This window comes from Taudactylus pleione, unplaced genomic scaffold (genome assembly GCF_031769625.1).
Source record: "Taudactylus pleione unplaced genomic scaffold, aTauple2 ptg000053l, whole genome shotgun sequence".
In the NCBI taxonomy this organism is placed as follows: Eukaryota; Metazoa; Chordata; class Amphibia; order Anura; family Myobatrachidae; genus Taudactylus; species Taudactylus pleione.
The window spans coordinates 22,703,337-22,728,828 of NW_028284455.1; the positions used below are offsets into that span (position 1 = coordinate 22,703,337).

General features: G+C 43.3%; 1 protein-coding gene across 3 annotated transcripts in view; it reads right to left on the reverse strand.

Annotated features, from left to right (window-relative positions):
• Nucleotides 1-25,492, reverse strand: part of NEK10 (NIMA related kinase 10) — a 347,660-nt gene that overhangs the window by 155,840 nt on the left and 166,328 nt on the right. For all 3 annotated transcript variants that reach the window (XM_088463509.1, XM_088463508.1, XM_088463507.1), the window contains exons 23-25: nt 19,631-19,706; nt 3,458-3,587; nt 1,741-1,811 (exon numbers count right to left, since the gene is read on the reverse strand). In XM_088463509.1, the coding sequence (XP_088319635.1) occupies nt 1,741-1,811; nt 3,458-3,587; nt 19,631-19,706 (277 nt within the window). The remainder of the gene's footprint in view (nt 1-1,740; nt 1,812-3,457; nt 3,588-19,630; nt 19,707-25,492) is intronic.

Here is a 25,492-nt window from a genome sequence, read left to right on the forward strand (position 1 = left end):
CCGGGAACCTTGTCAGCGAAAGGCGTAGGAGGTTGCTTCCACAAAATGTGGAGAAGATGATGTTCATAAAATGAATTATCAACTCTTCCAGGGAGACCAGCCTCCAGAACGTACAGAGGGACCTGTGGTTCCAGCAGGGACGAATTAATACTCTGTGAGGATGAGGATGTACACACTGAAGAGGGTGAGGAATCGGTGGATGAGGAGGATGAGGATGACATCTTGCCTCCGTAGAGCCAGTTTGTGCAGGGACAGATAAATTGCCAGCTTGTTTTGTGGGGGCCCAAACGAACCAATCATTTCAGCCACAGTTGTGTGGCAGACCCTGGCGCTGAAATGATTGGTTTGTTAAAGTGTGCATGTCCTGTTTATACAACATAAGGGTGGGTGGGAGGGCCCAAGGACAATTCCATCTTGCACCTCTTTATTTTCTTTGCATTATGTACAGTTTGGGGCCTAGTTTTTCAATGCCATCCTGTCTGCCACTGCAGTTTCACGCCTAGATGGGTCACATGTTTGTGCCGCCCACTTGTGTCGCTTAGCATAGTCATCCAGCTACCTCGGTGCAACCTTTTGGACATAAAAACACTATTGTGAGGTGTGAGGTATTCAGAATAGACTGGAAATTAGTGGAAATTAAGGTTATTGAGGTTAATAATAGCATAGGAGCAGAAAAACCTACAAATTCTGTGATTTTAGCTGTTTTTATGCTTTTTTTCAAAAAAATACAGATCCAAAACACAAAACCCAGAACCCAAAACACGCAAGGGTGGTTTTGGCAAAACCAATCCAGATCCAAAACACGAAGAAAGATCCAGATCCAAAACCAAAACACAAAACACGAAAAGTGGCCGGTGCACACCCCTAGTACAGATTCAAATTCCCAAATAAACAATGAATGCAAATATACTATTGTCCCGAAGAGTACAATCTTACAATAATGGACTATGTAAGATGAATGATAGAATAATAATATCTATCATGGTATCAGATTAAAAAATATCAGCCTGAAAAAAGATAAACACAAAGATGTTTTAAAACAAAAATAAAGCATAAAAATATAATTGAGAGCTTGCTCTGTTGTAGCTGCAACACGTTTCATGGACAGCCACTGCTTCCTCAGGCTTCCTTAACTAGGCAGATGAAACAAAGGGGTCTATTTACTAAGCCTTGGATGGAGATTAAGTGGACGGAAATAAAGTACCAGCCAACCAGCTCCTGTCATTTTTCAAACACAGCCTGTGGCATGGCAGTTAGGAGCTGCTTGGCTGGTACTTTATCTCCGTTCACTTTATTTCCATCCAAGGCTCAGTAAATAGACCCAAAAACACTCAGGTTTTACGCACGCTGTGTGTTTCCTCACAAACGCGGGACATTTTTCTCACGAAAAATAGGGGCTCTAATGGTATAGTCCGACAATGACCATTGGGCAAAAACTGCAGTAACAGCTGTTTTTTTTGTGAGAAAAGTGATCGGGGCTAATTAGATACCGGCCTTAGGGGTATATTTAGTTACTAAAGTGTAGATTTTTAGAAGTGGAGATGTTGCCCATAGCAACCAATCAGATTCTACTTAACATTTATATAGCACCTTCTAGAAGATAATAGCTAGAATCTGATTGGTTGCTATGGGCAACATCTCCACTTCTAAAAACTCTCGCTTTAGTAAATATACCCCTTAGTGTTATTGCACTTTTGCCTTTTGTTAACCAATAACCTGAGTTTGAAGAGATTAAATTACCTTCTTATTGTATTTGAAACTTTTTCTGAATAGATTCCATCAGACACGGGTATATACTCAGCCTCAACTATCTAAAAGAAAAATAGAGAAAAAGTATTAAAATGTATTAATGATAAACAATGGAAAAAAATTATAAATGATAAATTTACAAACATTTCAATATGCAAAAAATGTGAATTTTAAATGTGAAAACGATGTAATACAATAATAACATAGTATGATTTATCCAAATCTACTTGCAGTTGAAGGAGCCATGTTGTGGCCAAACTGTACCAAGAATCATGAGAATGTGGTCTAAAAATTATCTAGGAACAAGTGATGTCATTGATTCCTAGTAAAGTGATAGGCTGCATTCTTGTAATTATCAGTTGTAGGTGAGACATGTACTTAATTAAGTTTTTATTGTATAAGTCTCACAGGATCCAGTTCCTTATAAATAAAGTGATACATATCTTTGTTACAATACTGCTTTTGAGATTTACAGTTTATAGTTAATCTCTAATATGTACTATATTACACTATGTAGACAAAAGTGATTGTACTCTGACAGCAAATAGATCAACAAGATTTTACTGACATCAGTACTTTGTGGGTCCACCACATGCAGTGATTACTGCAGACGCCCTTCTTGGCAAACTGTCCAAAGTTCCTGGACAACAGTAGGTGGTATATTTTACCATTCCGCCGTAAGAACAGTGACCAACTGTGACACTGAAGAAGGTCGAGTCGGCCTAGAAAGCACCAATCGCTCCAATTCGTACCGGAGGTTCTCAGTGGGGTTAAGATTCTGACCTCTGAGCTGCCCAGTCCATCCGGGTTACCAAATTTTCTGTATACCAGTCCAGCATCGCCCTGGAAACATGACAGGTGGCATTGTCGTCCTGATAAAAACATTTGTTGTTTCCATAGAACTGCAAGTGCATGTCGAAGTGCCCATGTCGATACCGCCACATTAGTGGCCATTTGGAACTTGTGCGCAATGGTATGCATTTCGCTTGCGCGGGGTGTCCAATTACTTTTGTCTACATAGTGTACTTACATTTAGATTTCCTCAAGATATGGTGAGTGAACTCGTTCTATATAAATATGGTATATTTTAGTACCAACATGTTATGTACTATTTACAGTAATAGCACCCATTCCATGTACCCAGTGTATTCATAGTTTATAATATGCAGATAGATTCTGCATAGGTTTATGACCTTTAGAGTGGCATTAGAATCTTGAATATGTGCTGCTTGTACATAAAGTAGACCAACAGTGCTCATTTTACTGCACATCTCTATGGAGTGAAAGGGAAAAATGGTGATGTTGGTGCCAGCATTCTGACTGTCACTATGGTATTCCAAGGGCACTTTACAGGCATCGTCTGAATTGAATTTCCCTCTTAGGGATTGACACAAGATTAAAGAACCAATATCAAACTGTGATGCCCCCCAACAGCACACATCTACAACCATGTACAGAAACAACACATTTCTTAGTATTCTTAATTTCTTACCATGAATGGATGTAAGAACTGGAAGGAGGGAAGGCCTGGAAATATCTGGGTTGGGTTCGACTATGACATAAGTCTACAGGAGCATGTTAAGCAAGTAATGTAATGTGCGCTCAGAATGGTGTCTCTATATGTTTGAATTTTCTTTTAATATATGTGATAGAATGATACTAGTGTAGCAAATGTCCCAGTAAGCAGTAACAGTCCAAACCTGCGTACTTTTGTAGCTAAGGACAGCATGTTTGTACTGTGGAAAGGTGGATTTAGAGTGGCCATCTGATAGAGAATACATCCTGCTGCCCACACATCAGCTTTTTCACCATAGGGTTCACTTTTAACAACTTCTGGGCTGTGGAGAAAAAGTAACAATGATTATTTCTTCAGCACTTCAAATTATTATAGCAACAAAGAAACTATGTGAATGTGCCAAATGCCAGACCTATGCCAGTTGGGGAACAATCATGTGATAATTTGTAAGCCCCAGTGTTCCAGCTCCTGCATGCCCTCTTTCTTATTTATCTGTCCTCTGCCCCTCTAGAGAAAACTGTAACATGTCTGGTTACTTATGGTTGGGAAAGTGAGAAACGCAAATGAAGGTCATGACTGTCCAAGCTTATATTTGAACGGGAACACGCACTCACACAACCCTGCATTTCCAGGGCTCCCTGGATATTTTACACTCAATATCCCTTCAGATTGGTGTCTCCTCTTAATAAGTATCATATACACTTTTGTCTTGATGCATGTCAAATGTTTATATAGTTTTTTTTGAATCTCCCTAAGTACTGGAAAGTATCTGGCTGCACAATTTTTTTATAAGGATGAAATAATGAATGCTTAGTAGGAAACATTGTTACATTTGGGGGCATATGTATCAAAGCTTGATGTGAGATAAAGTTGTGAGATATATATTACCAACCAATCAACTTCTAACTTATATTATGCAGGCTGTGTTTAAGAAATTATAGTTTGGAGCTGATTGGTTGGTGATATATATTTCACAATTTTATCTCACATCAATGATACATATGCCCCTTAGTTTTCAAAAATAGAAAACGTTTACTAGGTGAAAATGAACTTTTATCAACTTGCAGTATAACCTGACTTACGATTTCAGTAATTGTTTTTTGATGAAGACAATGGCCAGCTCGGCTTAGAAAGTAATTGGAGAACATTGCCCTGTCGGTGGGTGTGTAAATTTTACTGCTAAGTCTTCTTAAAGGATTGCTTGGAACTCAGTGAGCTCATTATAGATTTACAAGTTAGACTAAGCATCTGGCAACCCTTTACAAGCTGAATATTATTTATTAAATATGTCACTTGGCAATGCCAACTCTTGTAATACATTTAATAAATAATTTTCATCTTGTAAAGGGTCGCCAGCTGCTTTCTCCAACATGCCAAATGATAGTTCTAAGACCAATTCAATAAAAAAAAGTTTCAGGAGTATATTCATAGGTCAACTAGTAATTTCTATTATAGCTTGCTGAGTGGTTTGTGAGTACAAAAGAATAGGGCTATTGCCAAGATTTTATAAAGAGTACATTGCATAAATACGGGCTAATAGCAATTATAACATTTTCAAATCCAGACTACATTATAAGTGGTAAACTTCTGAAACAAAAACACTGATTTTGCTCTGTGAATGCTGCCAAGTATATAACTGCATAGACTCCCAGATCAGTATTCTGGCTCCAGAATACTATTGCTGTTTCCAGTCTTCAGATATTTGCCTTACAAAGTGTTTTGTTATCACAGCCTCCAGGTCTGTCTGCATCTACCAATTGCTATTTCCTTGTGCATTTTCTGATACAGATGGTGATTCAGCAGAGGACGGAATTATAAAGCCGCACACAAGCAGCTTTGCATTTCCGTCCTTGCTTAAATGTTAATGCAGCAGGAGGTGTCTGACACCTCCTGCTGTACCTAATGCCAGCGCTGCAACTAAGGTTGCAGCCTGGGATCGCCATCGCAACAGTCGGTCGTGATGTTGGATGGCGCTGGCCAGCTGATTGAAATGCTCTACTGAGTCATTAAACGCACTACTGAAAATGCACACTTAATCATAAAGACTGGGGAGTGTATTTACTAAAGTGCATGTTTTCAGAAGAGGAGTTGTTGCCCATAGCAACCAATCAAATTCTACTTATTATGCATCTAGAAACTTCTAGAAGATAATAGCTAGAATCTGATTGGTTGCTATGGGCAACATCTCCACTTCTAAAAACCCACACTTTAGTAAATATATCCCTGGGAGCACACTTATTTATTATGGGCAATCTCAACCAGTACTACCTGAGTATAATATGTAAACTCAGGGCCTGATTCAGGGCCGGACGCTCTGACCAGAGCGCTCGCTCTGAATCAGGGCCCTCCTACATGAAAATGGAGCGGCCTCTTGGACGCTCGCATAGCTGTGGGTGACCACCCACAGCTATAGCGAGAGTCCATGATGATGGCCGCGATGGTCAAGACCATCGCGACCATCGGGCTTGCGACGGAGACCCTGCGGTAGGGTCTCGCTGCCGCAAGCCCTGGAGTGATTTTGGCTCTATCAGAGCCAAAATCACTCCCACTGACATCACTACTGATGTCAGTGGGGCACGCTTCAGACGGTAGGCGTTCCCATGGGAATGCCTCCGTCTGGCAGCCACGCCCCCGGCACGCCCACCAAAGGGGGCGTGCTGTCAATCAACATCGACAGCACGCCCCCTTTGGTGCGAGACCCGGAGCGACGGCTATCCCGTCGTTAGCTGGGTCTCGCGCATGCGCACGACGGAGCTCCCTCCGTCGTGCGCATGCACAGTAGGGCACCATCGACCCGCTTGCGAGTGTCCTGCGCTTGCGAGCGGGTCTGAATGACCTCCTCAGTGCTTTTCTGCGATGGTAATCAATGGTACTGGTAAATGTTTCCACTTCAGGTTTTTGTCCCTTTTCTCCTGGTTTGCAGCAGTGTTTCCACAGGGAAATCTGGCAATGTTAAGGTATAGTGGCTCTGAATCAGGGCCGGTCTTTTTTTTAAATTAGAGCGGCCTCCTGGCCGCTCGCATAGCTGTGGGTGACCACCCACAGCTATAGCGAGCGGCCATGATGATGGTCGCAATGGTCAAGACCATCGCGACCATCGGGCTTGCGACGAGACCCTTGTGGTAGGGTCTCGTTGCCGCAAGCCCCAGAGAGCTTTCGGCTCAAACAGAGCCGAAAGTTCTCCCACTGACATCACTTGTGGCGGCCCGCCCCCAGACGGTAGGTGTTCTCATGGGAACGCCTCTGTTTGGGCTGCCACCCCCCCCGACCCGCCCACCAAAGGGGGCGTGCTGTCACTCAACATCGACAGCATGTCCCTTAGGGGTGAGACCCGGAGCGACAGATTGCCCATCGCTATCCGGGTCTCGCGCATGTGCACGACGGAGCCGGCTCCGTCGTGCGCGTGTGCTCTGTGCCACCATCGACCCGGTTGCGAGCGCTCGGCGCTTGCGACCGGGTCTGAATCAGGCCCAGTGTTTCCACCTTTGGATTTTTTTCCTGGTCAGATAGAATTACCTGTACAGTTTTTTTTTTTTTTTTACTATAGTTCATTTGGTTAGTTTGCCAGGGAACTTTTCCTGAAAAACCAGGTGAAAAATTGGCAGAGACCAGTAAATCGTAACATTTGAAAGTGGAAACACTATATGGGCACTTTTTTTGGGGGGGAAACAGTGAGTTCTTTTACCATCATTACTAAAATATTTTAATACTCCTTCTCTGAACTTGTATCACCAGACCAGAGAGGCACTAACCTGACCACTATACTTTCAGCAGTTTAGGAGAGTACTGGTACCTTTATTATAGTACCAGCACCTTATTTCATAGTTTCTTCATAAGAACCAACATCAGCAATGACCTAATATTTAGGTACTCACCGAGGGCCCCATTTAGAGTCACTCTTAAAGTTGCTTGTTCTGCATATGAGCAAAGATGTGCTTGTACAATTATGTTTTGATGTCTGTATTCTGAATTGCATGTATCTTAAGAAACGTACAACCTAAAACAGATTGAACAGATGTGCCCGGGACAAAGATATGCAATCATCATCAAGCTGTAAACTTGCACTTGGCATATGAAGGCGCATCTACAGATACATGTTATGCAAAATAGGAAGCAGATCATCAGTGACATAACTAGGGTACAGTATCTGGAGCCCAGGGTAAGATGAAAAATGGATACCCCCCCCTCCCCCTATGTGCACACGCTGAAAAAAAGTGGGCATGGTCACATGCCACACAGGGCGTGGCCATTGAAAAATTAGGCAAATCAACTTGACACATCACTGCTTCTCGTCACTTGCCCACAGTAGAAGTGCCCCTTATGCAATGCCCCTAGTAGTAGTGCCCCTCATGCAGTGCCCACTGTAGTAGTGCCCCTAATGCAATGGCCACTGTACTAGTGCCACTTATGCAGCACACCTTATGCAATACCCCCTGTTGTAGTGCACATTATGCAGTGCCCCCATTAGTAGTGTCCCTCATGCAATGCATCCTGTTGTAGTGCATATTATGCAGTGCCCTCAGTAGTGCCCCTTATGCATTGCCCCCAGTTTTAGTGCCCCTTATGCATTGCCCCCTGTTGTATTGCCCCCTTTAGTGCCCCTTATAGCGTCCCCAGTAGTGCCCCTTATGCAGTGCCCCAGTAGTGCCCCTTAAGCAAGCCCAATATACCAATATATAGTGCCCCCAGTAGTGCCCAATATATAGTGCACCCAGTAGTGCCCCTTATATAGTGCCCCCAGTAGTGCCCCTTATGCAGTGCCTAATATACAGTGTCCCTTATATAGTGCCCCTTCCCAGTAGTGCCCCTATGCAGTCCCCCATATATAGTGCCCCTCAGGGATGGACTGGGGCTGTATATCAGCCCTGGCAGTCCACCCTGCACCTCCGTGTAGAGGGGATCGTGGTAAATGCAAGGGGGCGTGCCACAAGTCACGGGGGCTGGCCTCGCGGCACGCCCCTCCCTGTCTCTTTTGGGCCCAGAACAGCGCCGCCAGCCCATACATGCCTCCACCCCTTCTGGCTCCGTGAAATCTTAATGATTTTGGAGCCGTTGGGTGGAGGGCGGGGGTCTTTTCCTTCATCCCCTCCTCGAGCTGGTCTTTAGGCCATCGGCCCTTATGGCATATGCCAGAAGTGCCCGACGGCCAGTCCGGCCCTGGTGCCCCTTATATAGTGCCCCCTATGCAGTGCCCAATATACAGCGCCCCCAGTAGTAGTGCCTTTTACATAAAACACGCAGACACAAACACACACACACAATATTACACTTATCTGTATCTCCGCTCTTGTGCACGCCGCTGTCCGCTGCTCCCGTCCCACTCTGTACTATGGGAGATACATCATGACGTATCTCCCTTCACCCAGTGCGGGAGCTCCAGCCCGGCTCCGGCCCTGGGTGCAGAACAGGGCTAAAAAAACCACACCACCGCCACTGGCGGCGGCGTGTTTGTTTTAATGTGTGGTGCCAGGGACCACACAAGACCTGGACTGTGGCCCACGGGTCCGATGGCACCCAGGGTATGTGCCCTGCTCGACCCTCCCTTGGCGCCACTGCAGATCATATTATCATTGATTACTTGGGTTGGCAAGCCTTTGCTATAATTTTGAAAACATTCAGAAACACTGGAGAAAAATTAGGGTATTCAACAAACCTAATCTTTAGAATAATATTCATTAAATAAACATAATCGATATGTTGCAAAAACAAAAAAAGAGGAGAACAAGAAGAGTTTGTTGCATTGTGATGCACCTTACATCCTTAAATACATATAGACCTACTTCGGGACGCCCAATTGTCCCGGTATCGCGGTCGGGCAGCAGGCAAGCAGGCGACAGCAGTTTAGAAGCAGGTGGGATGAGCCAATCATGACTCGCCACATCATAGCTCCTCGCTCTTTCGGCGCCTGCTGTCAGACACCGCCGAGCGGGGTCTTCATTTCTGCGGAGGCTGTTGAGCAAGGAAGACAGCGGAAGAAGAAAGAAGATGAAGGAACATAAAGAAATAATATGAAGAAAGAAGATAAAGAAGGAAAATTGGCTTCTTCGGCCCAGTGGCAGAAGAGAGAATATGAGGACCCAGATAGTGCTGTGATGGTGGGAAGAAAGCAGCTAAACGAAGCTCCCCACTGCAGCCTCTCCCAGCTTACAGATAGGTGGCCTTGGCCACCTGTATTTTGCCTCCTCCCTGCCTTCTCCCTACACCACCAGGTGTCGGGCATTACGCCTGTGAGTAAAATCAGGCCTCAGGACTGTGGGACATGTTAGGCTGGCAGAGGGCCCTTGCAACAAGTATAAGTGGCTCTGGGCATTAGACCCAGATCATTTTATATGCCCTATTGTAGGCAAGCAATAGCCTGAGCTCCTGGTGAGTGGCTGGGCATTAGGCCCAGTGCGCTCTTTAGTGGCAGATAGGTAAGGTGGCATAAAGATCCTTACTCACATTATACCACACAGTAGCCCCCCCCCCTTACCTATCTGCACTTTTATGTGAATAAGGAGCTATGTGGCATGCTGTGTATAATGGGCACTACTACTGTGTGGCATACTGTGTATAATGGGCACTAGTGCTTTCATGGTGGCCCTGAAGCCACTCCTGGAGCTACGCTTGCGGCACATATTGTATTTTTTAAAGTTTTTTGTGAAAGAGGCATGGCCATGCCTCCCTGATTTGGTATTTAATTATTAAAGTATAGCAACCCACATGACATTAAATATGATTGGTTATATTTAACTAATTAGCATAACAAATGTAGAAAGATGTTAACCTATATTATGATTGGTAGTTAATAATACATTCTGTAAACATATTTTGATATGTCAACTTGTGTGAGAGGCTGCATCCTCAGATCTCTCTTAGAACTGTGTGTCCCTGAGACTACCTCTTGTCCGGACAATAAACAACCCTTTTCTTCATCCAGACTTACGATTTTGAACTAAAATTATTAATATAAAAAAATCATTTATATAACACCCAGAATATAATCTCCTATGATCGTGGGGTATATCTGGTTGTCAGTAATAAAAATTATTGTTTGGTTTATATACTTGTTTTTATTGTGGAGGATGGTATTGCTGACCCTTGCTATCGTAGACGTGTTTAAGTATATGTAATTGTTCTATATGAGTTAGGAATTTCTCTAAGTCCCCACACATGGGATCTTATAATCACCTACTCAGTCAAATTAAATACACGTAAATGTCTGTTAATACTAATGGTTGCAAGTTGGGATACATGCACATTTTCACAGCCAGTGGAATGTTACACGTTAGGTCCCCATGTGGGTGATCCTGCATTGACACACTGAGATACTGTGAATAATGATTAGCAGTTTTACCCTTGAATGATGCTGGATAATTTACAGGAATAAATAGTCATCTATTTAGCTTTGTGCACTTCTTGGAATTACAAAAGGATATCTTTTACCACAACTTTTGAAGTGCAGAGTTGAAGGTGTCATATTAAATTTTAATAGCAGCCTACATCATATCAATTCATATAACTAGTGTTGTCATGGGACTAGCCTGCTCTACCCTACTGTATCTGACACAGCTGGCAGAGGCATAAACACACCAACATAAGTACAAATTGTTGAATTATTTAGGATAGGATTGTGTCCCAGCATATGCTGACACGCGTTTCACTCAGGGTTTTTTTTACAGCAAGTCCACTTGCCTTGAAAAAGCCCTGAGCAAAACATGGCTATTTTTAAACACAAATTTTGATACAGTACATACTGTTTACTATGTATCTATTTTTTATTTTATCAATTTATTATGGTAACTATGAACCATATAAGACTGTGATATCAATTGATATTTTCATGTTGAATACCAAAGATTTGGAAATTATCCTTCAACAGTAAAATTATTCCTTTGCTTTATTAAAAATATCATAATTCAATTTAAAGGTTTCATGTGCATCACTAGGGAGACCAATCCTGGACTGGAGTGCCGCACTGCCTGCTACGTGAGCCAGGCTGCTGTGAGTGACACTGGTAGTGACTGACACAGAGTGTGTCACTGAGTCTGAGGTAGTTGCTGCTCTGCCTGCTGTGCCACAGCGAACTGCAACTGTGCTGAAGGTGAAGAGGCTGAAGGCTGAGGATGGAGGACTGGACTGTCACTGGAGTGAGGATGGAGGCTGTTGTGTTACATGTGTGCTGCACTGATGCTGCCTGGAGGATCCCGGAGATTTTTTCTCCCGAGATTGAAAAAATTAGGCGGGATTGGTTTCCCTATGCACCACAACACAAAAACTCTTCTCGTTCTCTTCTTTTTGCAAGAAATCTGAAAATGCAAGGGGCCGTAAATAAATATCAGAATGTGGGTGACAAATTTATACAATACACAAAGAAACTCTAAATGAGGTCCATAGCAACCTGCAGTTTCAACTTGCACTTGGTGTACTTCCACTTCTGAATGTAGCTTTGTTAAGATCTACTAAGCACAATAGGGCCGTAACTAGCGGTGTGCAGCCGCTACGAACGCACAGAGTGCAGGGCTCTGTTGACGACACTGTTGCCACTCCACAGCCACTGCTTCTGGCTGGAGGGTGCCTGGAACGGCACCCTCGCTGTGGCAGTGCTGTCTGCCATAATTACAGCTGCCCGGAACATCTTCAAGATGATCCGGGCACTGCTGCAGCTTCAAGTGCCGACGGCCCCGCCCCCTTATGCGTATGATCATGACATCACACGGAAAAGGGATGGGGGTGGCACAGGGCACTCAGAGCCCTAGTTACAACTCTGCAGTATGATACTCTAATCTTCTATTTAATTGTTTGTTACTGTATTGTTTTTCATTATCTATTGCTGTTATAGAAAGGATAATATTTATTAGCCATGCTCAGAGTCAGGGCCGCCATCAAGGGGGACTGCAGGGATTCCAGTCCCGGGTCCACACAGAGAGGGGGCCCAGTTGGCAGCGGCGAAGAATACACAGTCGGCAGGCACTGGCAGGGAGAAGGAGCATCGGTGCAGGGCAGCAGCGGCAATAGAAATATGGAGCCAGTCGTGAACCAATCACAGCTCGCATAATGGCAGCCAATCAGGAGTGACTGCCGTTCCACGAGCTGTGATTGGCTCATGGCTGGCTCCATATTTCTAATGCCGATGCTGCGCTGCAACGATGCTCCTTCTCGCTGCCAGTGCCTGCTGCCTGTGTATTTCTCACCACTGCCACCCGGGCCCCCGATGCTCCTTCTCCCTGCCAGTGCCTGCCGAAGCCTGTGTTCATTTAAGAAAAAAACAGTTATGCTGACCCTGCCCTCTCACCCTCTATTCCAGCCAGCCTTCCCTGCACCCCCCCAGTACAACCAGCCTGTCTTCCCTGCCCTGCACCACGTCCAGTCCAGCCAGCTTTCCCTGCCGTTTGCCCCCCTTAGTCCAACCAGCCTTCCCTAACAACTGTCCCCATAGATTGGATTTAGTACATGACACATTTTGTATAATAATGTGTACCAGTGTGTGTAAGTATAATAGGGGTGATGCAAATGTTTTTTGGGTGCCCAAACACAATAGGTGCCCAACGGTGCAATTCAATTGTTTCTCTGTTTTGGAGCAAGCACCACCTGTGTGTGCCCTAAAGCACGGGGTTTAGCAGCATATAGCAGCTAACCCCTTCTAAACAGGCCCAAAGTTGGTCCAAACAGCCAACTTATCGCACATATCTGCTCGCCACCCAGGGAGGGTGCAAGCAGAAATGTGTGCAGCCACAGCTATGCGCTCCCAAACGGAGCAACAACTGAATTGCTCCGTTGAGCGCCCAAAAGAAATAGCCGCAGCTAAACTGAATCGCCCACAATGTGTTGTGTATGTGTTAATGTTTATCAGTGTGTTTATCCAGTTTATTAAGGCTGATTTGTATTCTTTTTTTACAACATCTAAATTTGATGCATCCTAGAGGGAAGATTTAATTAGCAGCAAGATTCCTTTGGAACCTTTGGGGCTGATTCAGCATTGCACGCACCGGGGGGAGGTTAGGGTCAAGCACCCCCCTGGGAGGGTTAGGTTTAGAGTGCGGGAAGGGGGTTAGGTTTAGGCACTCCTGAGGGGACTTAGGGTTAGGCACCATCCTGGGAGTTTTAGGGTTAGGCATCCCTAAGGGAGGGTTAGGGAGGGAGAAGGGTAGGGTTAGTATACTTACTAACCCTGTCGGGATTCTGGTATTTCGGGCTTCCTGCGTCCGCTTTTCACCAGGCCGCTAAACATCCGCCGGGATTTCATAACCATCCCCACAAAAGGGAGGGATGGGGACTGCTCACAGCATGGCAAGAATCATGGCTGATGGATTACCACTGTGTAGCCCTGAGTGTGTGTGCTCTACTGTTATTTCATTCAGCCAGTGAAAGCATGATGCAGCTTCTGACAGCATAGTGTACAGTTTACATCTTCATCACTCCAATTAGCCATCACTGTAATGGCAGTAGTGGTATTAGCCCTTTTCAGACTGCCAGAATGCTGCTTCTCCTGTTGTCTGCAGTGTGCTGCCTGTGTGTCTGTCTGCTGACGTGATATGAGACCCAGGAACATCCAATCGGTGGTGTTTGCCAAGTCCCAGGTTGGATAACCCGAGTGGGGCCCATTCACACTGCACATCAACTCGGCTTGTTCCCGTGTTCAACCCTGCTCGACCCGGGAATGTGTTTGGTGACGCGTTCATACTGCACCTTGACCCGGCAATATCCCGGGTTATTTTTGCAATGAGAAAGGGGTATAAATTGGTATATTTGTCCATATGATGAGTTTTAAGCTTCTTTGCAGCCAGACCGTCCCAATCTATATGCTTGGTTACATGCCCGTCAGCATCAAGATGCAATTGCACCAGCCCACTGCAAAATATCTATCTGAAAGGTGTATTTATTGATACATATAACTTTGTGTAGCCTGAACTTCTGTCAACATGCCCTCTATGAACTTTGCCTAAGTAAGAAAGACTTACCACCTCTCTATTCACAAGTAAAGGTGCATCTGAGATGCGTACAGCTGCATCACCCGTAGTTGTGTATACGTGGTTTCAGCGCATGCACAGGGTGAAGACAGGCAAGATACGTTCCACAAATGGACTTGTGTTTAACTCTGAACCAGCCCCAGAGTGTTTTAGAGCACCAGAAAAGACTGTTGGGGACCTCACGTTTCAGTTTGCATAAAAGGAACTTGTAGGTCTTCTGACATTGGATCAGACATTGCACATATTTCAGCAACAAAGCAAAATAGACGTTTAAGATCTTGAGAATGTACATATTTATTTATTACCAGTTATTTATATAGCGCACACATATTCCGCAACGCTTTACAGAGAATATTTGTCCATTCACATCAGTCCCTGCCCTAGTGGAGCTTACAATCTATATTCCCTACCACATGCTCACATACACACACACACTAGGGTTATTTTTTGTAGGGACCCAATTAACCTACCAGTATATTTTTGGAGTGTGGGAGGAAACCGGAGTACCCAGAGGAAACCCACACAAGCACAGGAAGAATATACAAACTCCACACAGTTAGGGCAGTAGTGGGAATGTATCACTTAATGCTGATGTGTTTGTAGTGATTACTGGAGAGGGTATTGTAATGATAACCCCAGAGGTAACACTGACTTCCACCTCTGGGTCCTCCACAATCCTCATGCTAAGGGAACTGAGGTACTAATATACTGTCTAGTTGCTATGCATATGTACAAATCTAGGGAACACCAAGGAGCTCATGCTGAGTTGGACATAACTTGCACCTAAATCGCAAGTGTGTTTTTTAACCTGCATTGTTTGCCGCAAATGCAAGCTGTGTCCAGCTCTAGAGGGATAGCCTCTGTTATACCAGGAGAAAACAGCAGTATATGCTTGGTTTACACCAGGAAACTTCACAGTGATAGCAGTAAAATGCCAAAGTTACACTACACAGTTCTTTTACAATACAGTACATATCCAGACAGTGTTATAAATACCTAATAAAGTTACATTCGCCATGTCCATTGGACCAAGACAAAATTAAAGTTTTGAATAAGCTCAAATCCATACACAGTCATCGCCTTCTCCTTTAAGATTAAATGGGAATATGTTTTATTGCTGCAGACAAATTACTATTAAGACTGCAAAAATGTGAATAGATCATATCAGCTACCTTACTATAGTTATATATAGGGCTTTCTGCTTTGCCTGTAGTCAGCAATAAGGTATAAATGTCAGAAACCCCAAATTTACAACATTCCTTTGTTGCAGTGAACTACTTTGAATAATGTTTGCTTAAAGTAGCACACTAAAAAAGGGACATCCAGAAAAAATGATTTATATATATATATATATATATATATATATATATATATAAATATATATATATATATATAGATCCAACGTCTGCCGCCATGCCTCCTCAGCAGCTCCCCATGGGAGTGGGCATTTACATGTGCTCACCCGGTTGTGATGTCAGTCTCTCGTCGGCCTCTGCAGCACCGTCGGCTGACCGCCCCTGCACAACAAACGTGATATGTCTGTAAACAATGTCGTTCACAGACATATCGCTGATACACACCTGTCGAAACGCCCATGATATTTTGGCCGTTAAGTTGAATGGACGATATGTCGCCCATTGTGTATCCAGCAATATTAACCACCTCCTCCTTTTCACACTGAGGGCTCTATTTACTACAATCCACATATTGAATGCAGATTGTAGTGTGATATTACCGACTTGCGAGAAAGCTCTGTCCCTGCGAATCCCCTCCGCACACTAGTCACAGTATTTTCGCCAAAAAATACCGTGACAAAGTGCCCGCGCATGCGCCGTCCGGCCGCCGCTACTACCCCCCAGCGCTAAGCCCTTCCCCCCGGCACTAAGCACCGCCACCTCGATCGCAGACCCCCCGCGACCCCCCCTCCCTTAATTACACTTACCTGCATGAGCCGGGCCTCCGGTGATGTCCTCCATGCCTCCGGTCAGCTGATATCCCATACTGCACTGGGACCCGATCACCTGATGACCGGACCGCAGTGCAGTATGGGAGACCAGCTGACCGGAGAGAGGACATCACCTGGAGCCCCGATCACTGGTCCATGGAGTCAGGTAAGTACATTTTTTTTTTTGTTTTTTTACTGTGTATCAGCGTGTGGTCTGTTTAGACCACACAGCTGATTACTGGGGCCGACTCCCGGCTCTGCTCTCCCCGTTAGAGCAGGGCAGGAGTCCGGTAACCGGGGGTGACCCTGGATAACGCCACCTCTAGATGGCGTTATTATCACAGGGCCTCCTAGGTATTTTTTTCACAATTTATTTTTAGTAACTTTGGCCAGATCACATTTCCCATTACAATTATGGGAAATGCGTTCTGCTTACTAAAAATAAGTGATTGGAATAAAATTTTACGAATTCTACCCCAATTGCCCTGTAATAACTATAGGTGATACTAAAATAATGTGAAAACACCCTTTTTCACTTTATTTTAGTAAAAATAATGTTAATAAATAGAGCCCTGAGAGAGCTGGAATGTGTAGTGTGCACATTATGTTTGACGTGTATGTTTGACATACAGTCAGGTCCATAAATATTGGGACATTGACAGAATTTTCATATTTTGGCCTCTATTCACCACCACCACAATGGCTTTGAAATCAAACAATCCACCCGATTTGGATGTAATTACCCTCAAATTAAATCTGAAAGTCTGCAGTTAAAGCACATCTTGTTTGTTTCATTTCAAAACCATTGTGGAGGTGAATAGAGGCCAAAATCTGAAAATTCTGTCAATGTCCCAATATTTATGGACCTGACTGTACCTGTGCCACAGCCACAACCTAATTTAGATTTAGATCAGGGTTAATTTTATAATAATAAATATAGGTATATATGTTATTTCCCAGTTTCTTTATTGCATGTTCATGCGTTTATCACAAGGACACATCTGTATTTCCAAAACCTTAATTTTCTAACTGGTTTTTTTGGAGACAAATATCTGACTCCATGTTTTGTTTTTTTCATCAACAATAAACAAATTATATATATCCTCACCACATTAGGTTACCAAAGTATGTTTGATCACTAGTTAAAAGGTGTTTATATTTCTGAGTGTGCCTTTTATATATACTGTATGAAAGGTTTTCAACCATGTACCTTATAGTAAATTCCCTTTTTAAAGTTATTTTTAAAATTTATTCAACCATTAAGCAGTTTATTTTACCCAATAAACAGAAGTTTTAATCCATATAGCAGTTAAAAAAGTATTTCTTTATCTTTTATTTATATTTATATTTTTCTCATCCCTTTCATGTTTTTCCAATAAAGTAAAAAAATCTGGAGAACCTGTACCTCTTACACATGGACACAGTCGACCACGATCCCTGGACCATATTATTACTATCTCATTCAAGTATTATCTTGTATCCAGTTGCGTCTGCAGCACTGTGTGTAGCTGGTGTAAAATCGGGTGAATTAATAGGCGTAATGTTTTGTGTATTGCGTTGACAGCTGTGTAATATTAACATCCTGGCAGGGGTAGGTGTTGTGCCAGTTTGGGACCTTGTCTCTTCCAGAGGGAACTGGTGGATTTGGCATAATATGAATTGCGGGGACTATTCTTTGGAATAATGTGATTTATGGGGAGTACAGTTAGGCATAATGTGAATTGTGGGGACTATAGTTAGACATAATGTGAATTGTGGGGACTACAGTTAGGCATAATCTGAATTGTGGGGACTACAGTTAAACATAATCTGTGGGGACTACAGTAAGGCATTATCTGTGGGGACAACAGTTGGGCATAATCTTAGGCACACTACTGTGCTTTGTCATGCCTGCTCTATAGCAAGAAGACTTGCAAGACATCTTGGAGGCCCTAAGGGTTGAAACTGGGACCACCCATTACGAAATGTCTAGTTTCGCCTATGTCAAGTACCCACAAGTGACCTGCCTCCAAAGAGTGCATCATCTGTATTGTGGTCAGATGCATTTTGTGGCGGATTTTGTACAAACAAGTATGCATAAGAGTTTTTGCTGCTCATGCTCAGTAAAAAAAAAGAAGGTACAAATTGTGTTTGTGTTCAACTCTATGTGAGTCCTTAAAACTTCACATTTGCACATAGTGTTCTATCTATACATAGTACAAAATAAACTCTGTGGTAGGCATCTCTCTGTTTGTTAAGCCTAATCTCGAGAACCACTAGATGGATTTTGATGCAGTTTTCACTATTCTATAGACCATTTGTCACGGAACGTTTAGGTCTATGAAACATTAATGTATGACAAAAGGGAGCCAGACAGTGACAATTTTAGTGAAGCAAGTCAATGAATAAACAGACATCTAAGGGCTTTCTTGGCATACGCTGCTAAAAAAATAAAGATATATCACAATGATGGACTTTATTTTATACTATATATACTAGAGATTGATATAAGCTTTGTTTACCGAAACAAAATGTAAGTTTTTCCCTTTTTTCACCGTATCTATTTCATTTATGTGAAAAACGATTCTTTAATTTCAAACGAGTCCAATTCCCGGTAAGAATCTGCGTTAGCATGACAATAAGTAAAGCACAGGGACAGATAGTTAATGTGGCTGGAGTTAACATAAGTGGAGACTGTTTTTCTCATGAACAACTTTACGGGGTCCTTTTGCATTTCATGTCAAAACTAAGTGCCTGATTCTGACCTACTCGTGAGCGCATAGTGCTCGCAAGCGGGTCGATGGTGGCCCGGTGCACACGCATGGCGCTTGCCACGCGCATGCGCAAGCCCCGTAGCGAGTGAGAACTTCACTCCCTCCGGGGCTCGCTACAAGACGGGGCGGCTGTCGATGTTGTTCGACAGCTCACCCCATTTTGTAGGTGGGTAGGGGGGATGGCTGCACACACGGAGGCGTTCCCTTAGGAACGCCTGCCGTTTGTGGGCAGCCCTACTGACATCTAATAGAGCAGGAAGTCCACTCGGGCTTGCGAGACCTGAGACCCTACCACAGGGTGTCCTCGCAAACCCGATAGTCGCGATAATCGCGACCATTGCCATGCCACCCGCTAAAGCTGTGGGTGGTCACCCACAGCTTAGCGAGTGGCCTGGAGGCTGGAAAAAAAACAAACCACCCTGCCCTGAGTCAGAGCGAGCGCTCGCAAATAGCAAGCGCCTCTGAATCAGGCCCTAAATCTTTTCGTGTTGATGACAGGAGGAAAAACGACTAATGTAGTCTACAAGGCAATTGATGTAAATTCTAAATTGTTCCCGTGCGAAGCCAGGGCGGGTCGCTATTTTTAATTATAAATGAGCACACACTGCAGATTATATAAATTACTATTAATTCTATTGACAAGAGTAAGACTTAGCATTTCTAACTTTAAATAATTTTAAGTAATCAAACTTTTTATATGCAGCAATTATCCTCTTACCAGGAGTACAGAATTGTTCCAACAATAGACGTAAGTTTGCTGTTTTCTTGCTTCTGCTTAGCCAGGCCAAAGTCAGCTACAAAAGGGAAAATGTAGTTAATATTTGATATGCAGCTACCAATAAAAACACATTCCATAAAAAGAAAATGAGTTGACATCGCAACAGCTGTACAGTTTTGTCTGTTCAATTTGCACGTTTTAGTAAAGTGCCATCTGCGTATTTTTTACACCTACTAATGCACAAGTTGTCATGCATTTTAATAAGCATTTCCCACTTTAATAAGAGTTTAGAAAGCTTCCTCCAGCTCTCATTCAGCAATATATGTTTTGAAGTTTGCTATAATTAACTGTTCTCAAATTAGGATACAGCAAATAGAATTTTTTACATATAAATACACAGGAATCATATAAAAGACAAAAATTAATTTCCCAAATATTTAAATGCACAAGAAGAGGAACTAGTAAGTTTAATAAGAGTAAACTATGCACTTATTTGTGAGTTCCCTGCAGGATATTCATACTCAGACTGGTCTAAAGCCCAACACATACAGTAGTCCAGTCTTTAATAAAATACAGTCTATTTCATAGAAACATTTTAAAGAGTAAATATAATGAGCATAACTAAGCTAATATATTGAACAAGCATTAGCACAAAATGACCACACAATCATTCCTGGACCTACTGGAGTGGTTATGGGAATTTAGGGGTGTCAGAAGTCCTTAATAAAGAAATATTGTCCAAAAATAGTAAATTGTCTTCCCCACTAGCAGCTGTAATTGTTATTCTGCTACCATATGTACCAAGTATTCCCAGATGTGTAATGTGGAGCCGTGGCACCCAGAGCAAGTGCTTGTATCCCTGATACTGAAGTACAGGCGGAGAGCACTGACTAAGCCCACACTACCCCCATGAGTATTCCCCACATTTCTGGAAGTTCATTTGGACAGGGTCAGCTTTACCTTATGTTTCATTCATGTATTTGTATTTGCTTGTGCCATGAGCCCCTCAGAGTACAGCGCTGGGTGTTGTGAATGAAATATAATAAATAATAATACCATTTATCATTATATATTTTAGTGTGTGATAAACCTAGAGCATGATTCAAATATCCTGTACACGTGATATACAAAGAACGAAAATGTGTCAAAGTAGTTCACAGAGAGTATGGCTGGAATACCATCCACAAAAATCCCAAGTTTACCCTTGTAGTCATTTCCATTCTATCATACATTTTATATTTGTAATAACCACTTCCAAAATCATGTTATTCCCACATAGAGACTATAAAGGCTATAGGTGGTCTTCCTTTAAATTATTATTCTTCCTTCCTGACAAATTTGTACCTGTGCATGAACAATAGTTACCCCTTCTTCTTTAGTGTATCCTTTTTTATTGTCTCTAAATATTGCCCTATGAGACAAAATTTTGGAAATCATCAGAACTGGGAATTGCGAGTTATATGGTGAAAAAAGAATGGCATGGACCAAAGTTACTATATAGAATTTAAGTTTAGCACGTTGTCTAGAGCAGCGGTGGCCAACCACATGCAGCTCTTCCATGTGGCTCCCCTGACTGACACTGACTGCCTCCTCTGATAGGCGCACAGCTGTTCAGAAGGGGCTCGGCCTTTGTTGTAGCAGTCTGCTCCACTCCAGAGTCATGTATGGGCAATGTGGTGATGTCACTCCGCAAACAGGAGGTGGAGCTCAACTTGTGACTGAACCTGCGGCCATGAGGAAGACGCAGTCGGAGACTCCAGAGCCTACCTGCATGACAAAGACAGTCCGCAACAAGGTAAGAGCTGTGGGTTTTTTTTATTTGTTTATTCATTTCATTTGTGACATGTGGGTCGGCTGAAGTGGCCAATGGATGGGAGGGAGGAGTGGGGGAAGGTAGCTGGACTGGAGTGGCCTGGGGAGAGAGGGGGGCTGGAGTGGCACATGAGAGTCTGCTGAATTGACAAATGGGGTGCTAGCGTGACATGAGGGGCTGCTGAAGTGACAAATGGGGGGTTGCTGGAGTGAAACATGGGGGTTGCTGGAGTGACACATGGAGGGCTGCTGGAGTGACAAATGGGAGGCTAAAGTGACATATGGAGGGGCTGGAGTGTCACATGGAGGGACTGAATTGTATTATGTGAATCTGTTAAAAAAAATTGTCAATGTATTTTTTGTGGATGTGTTTTTTCAGTTTATTTTTTGTGGATGTGTTTTTTCAGTTTATTTTATTTGGATGTGGCTTTTTCAGTGTATTTTATGTGGATGTGGCTTTTTCAGTGTATTTTTTATGTGGATGTGTTTTTTTCAATGTTTTTTATATTGTTCTGGCTTTTTAAATCCCTTTAATAGTTACCTCCACGGGGATTGTGTGTATGCGCTTTTACATGCTCTTACAAACATCATACCAGAAGCATGGCCTAGCTGGCACAAGACCACGACCCTTTTTATACGTGTGACCTTGGCGCATGCATGATCTCGGGTCTTTGACATTTTGAAATTTTGGGCTCTTTGCCTCTGACTGGTTGGCCACCCCTGGTCTAGAGTTTCACTTTAGTACTAAGATTGCCCCCTCCTTGATGCTCAATACCGCTGTGCAGCTGCATACATAGTAGCTGTCATTCTTTTTTCATTTTTCAGATGAGCTGGGCATGGCCACACACCCATGATTTGGCTATGCCACCCCTATCACATGGGACCGTATGACCCTGCATTTATGTCCAGATAATATAAATTTACTAAGGGTGGGGAAATCTATTCGATCTCATCTGAGATCAATCTCGGATGATATTGTGCGAATTCATGTGTTTCGAACAGGTTACTGAGTTTACTAAGCTGCCGAGTTCCTGTTATTCGTGTTGTTCGATGGTGTAATCATTAGTTTTCACTAACTCGAATGACCAGATGCATGCACGGATCAAGGAGATCCATGATACATGCATCTCTGTGTAAATAAATAAACAATGAAGCATGGACCGGATCAGTGAGATTCTCAAAGGACAGTACTACCCGAATGAGCGCACCGCTGTGGGATTCCAGTATAGAAATCCCGGTGCTGAGCTTTCAGTGACTGAGAGGGGAGAGCCTTCCGCCTCTCAACCAATGTGAGAACCGCAAAGGTTACTTAGGTTACTTTCACGGTTCTCACTATTGAACTCAATAGTGGAACCCGTTCATTGGCTGAGAGGTGGAAGGCTCGCCTATCTAAGCTAATGAAAGCTCAGCACTGGGGTATCTATACTGAAATGCACTCATTTGGATAGTACTGTCGTTCGGGTAGTACTGTCCTTAGACAGTACTAAGTTTGTGGGTCTGCAATTTTTCATTTTTTTTGTTTTGCCAAGCCCGTCGATGCCTGCATGGACAGAAGAGGACATGATCCACGCATAGGAGGAGGTGAGTATGGATTTTTTATTACAGGTACCCTATGGATTATCTACTTGGAAAAGTGGACAGACTACTTCAGGGATACAAAGGGAAGTATGTGAGATAGGGAGTGTGAATGTACATGCGTGTGTGCATGTATGTGTTATTAAACTTTTACTTTCACGTTGTTTGTGCTCTGTGTTTTTTTTCTATTTATTTTGCCGTGGAACTACAGGTACCAGCGGGCCCATAATGCTCCGCATGCTGGTACTTGTGGTTTTCCAAGTACCAGCATGCGGGGGAGGCTTGCTGGGAACTGTAGATCCACAGCAAAAGACAATATTATCTCATCTATTTTTTTACACCACACTACACTATCAACCCGGCACCCACAGGCCAGGGGTGCCGGGGTTAGCCCCGGCTATCAGTCTAAACCTGGGGTGCCCTGGAGAGGGGAACCTCTTTATTGGGGGGTCCCCAGCTCCCCAGGGATCCCCAACCTGTGCTGACTAGCGGTCAGGGGTAATGCTTTTGCTGGGGGCCCCGGTGAAAGGGTTTCCCTGGCTGTGGCATTACACTCCCCCCCCCCACTAGATACAGTCTGGTACTGGTTCTGGAATTTACAGGGGAACCCTACAAATTTCCCCTGTATTTCCAGAACCGGAACTGGCTCATAGTCCAGTGCTGGTTGCGCTAAATACAGGGGACCCCTACGTCTTTTGTCCCCTGTATTTTGGCAACTAGGACTGGTTCTGAATAGCCTGGTGCTGGTTGTGCTTAATACAGGGGACCACTACATCATTTGTCCCCTGTATTTAGCACAACCAGTACTGGGTCTCCAAAGCCTGGTGCTGATTGTCCTTTTGGGGGAGGGGTCTACAACATTTTTTTTTTTGTTGCCAGAAGGTTAGGAGAAGCACATAGCCAGTGTCAAGCATCTGTTAGAACAAAAATTCAAGTTATAGACCTAGGGCCTGCACATCACCTGTTAGGATAATTGAGGATCTTACAATACTTGACTGCAGCAGCTGTCACAATTGATCAGCATATATCGAGATATTGAGGCAATACTTACCAAGTAGCAATAACAGACGCAAAACTAGTCAGTGCCGCCATTGACAAATGTCAATGTCACAACAAGTAAGACAGTCAGAGAGGAAACGAAGAAAGTTTCCTATCAAAGGGCTATTGGAAGTTTAATCTATGCAAGCATTGGGACTCATCCAGACATCACACAGGTGAGCCCATTTGTAATTAACCCTGGAAAACAACACTGGACTAAAATTAAAAGAAACATAAGGTATGTAAAGGGTTCAAGTTTCTTAAAATTAGGTTTTAAAGTCTGGGAATTCTGTATTGAAATCTTTGTGATGCCAACTGGGGATCGGAGGATTACCATCATTCATATATGGAATACTTGTTGTACAAGCAGAAACAGCCATCAGCTTGGCAAGCAGAAAGCAACCCCTATCCACTACTGAGGTGGAGTACATGGCACTTACAGAAACCTCCAAGGAAGCCTTATGGTTAAAAAAGACTTTGGGGTATATTTACTAAAGATTGATTTTGATCAATTTAAAATCAATCAACACTGATGTTTTGTTTTTGGGGCTAAATCACACATTTACTAATACTTAAAAAAAGCAAATAAAAAAATGTCTGCTATTAAATGTGCGATTTAGCCCCAAAAACACAACATCCATGTTGATCGATTTTCACTGATTTTAAATCAATCAAAATCGATTAAAATCGACCTTTAGTAAATATTCCCCTTTATGTGAGTTAAGTCTTCTTAGCCAAGATGGGATTATCAGCATTGAGTGTGCTATTGACTTGTCTTATAGCACCAAGCAGCATGGATAGACCAAACACATTACTATTAGACATCACTTCATCAGTGAATTTACAGAGAAAAGGTCTATCAGCATAATCTATGTAGCAAGCGAAGATAATACCATGGATATGCGAATGAAGGGACTGATGTCACCATTGCAAAATGTGTTCCTGAGAAAATGTAAACTGGAATATATTTAAAATGTTGATATGGTTCACTGTTTGTTATTTATTGCATAACCCCAAAAGTCTTTGGTTACAGGTGGATTTTGCTTACAAATGCTCAAGAAAAGTGTCATATTTTTGTGACTGGAGACAAGGGGGATGTTGGAGAGGAGTGCGCTCCTGTAATGTCTCCTCCTGCACAGGGACGAGCCGGCACGATGACATCACTATCTTGCTAGTGAGCATGCACAAACTCTGTACCGTAGTACTGCACTGATGTGCAGTAATTAGCTTCTTACCTGAAACTTGTCCCGGAGAAACGCGTTAAGGCTTTTTATGGGCTGTACACTGCCGATTGTACACCTGCCTTTCTATTGTCCATACCCGTTTTGGAGAACCCCAGCCGAGAGGAGACTTTTCTGACACCACGCCAGCACTAAGCTAAACAACTGCAGCTGTATTTATACAAGTGCCTCCGACGGCTGGATGAGCCGCTTGCTC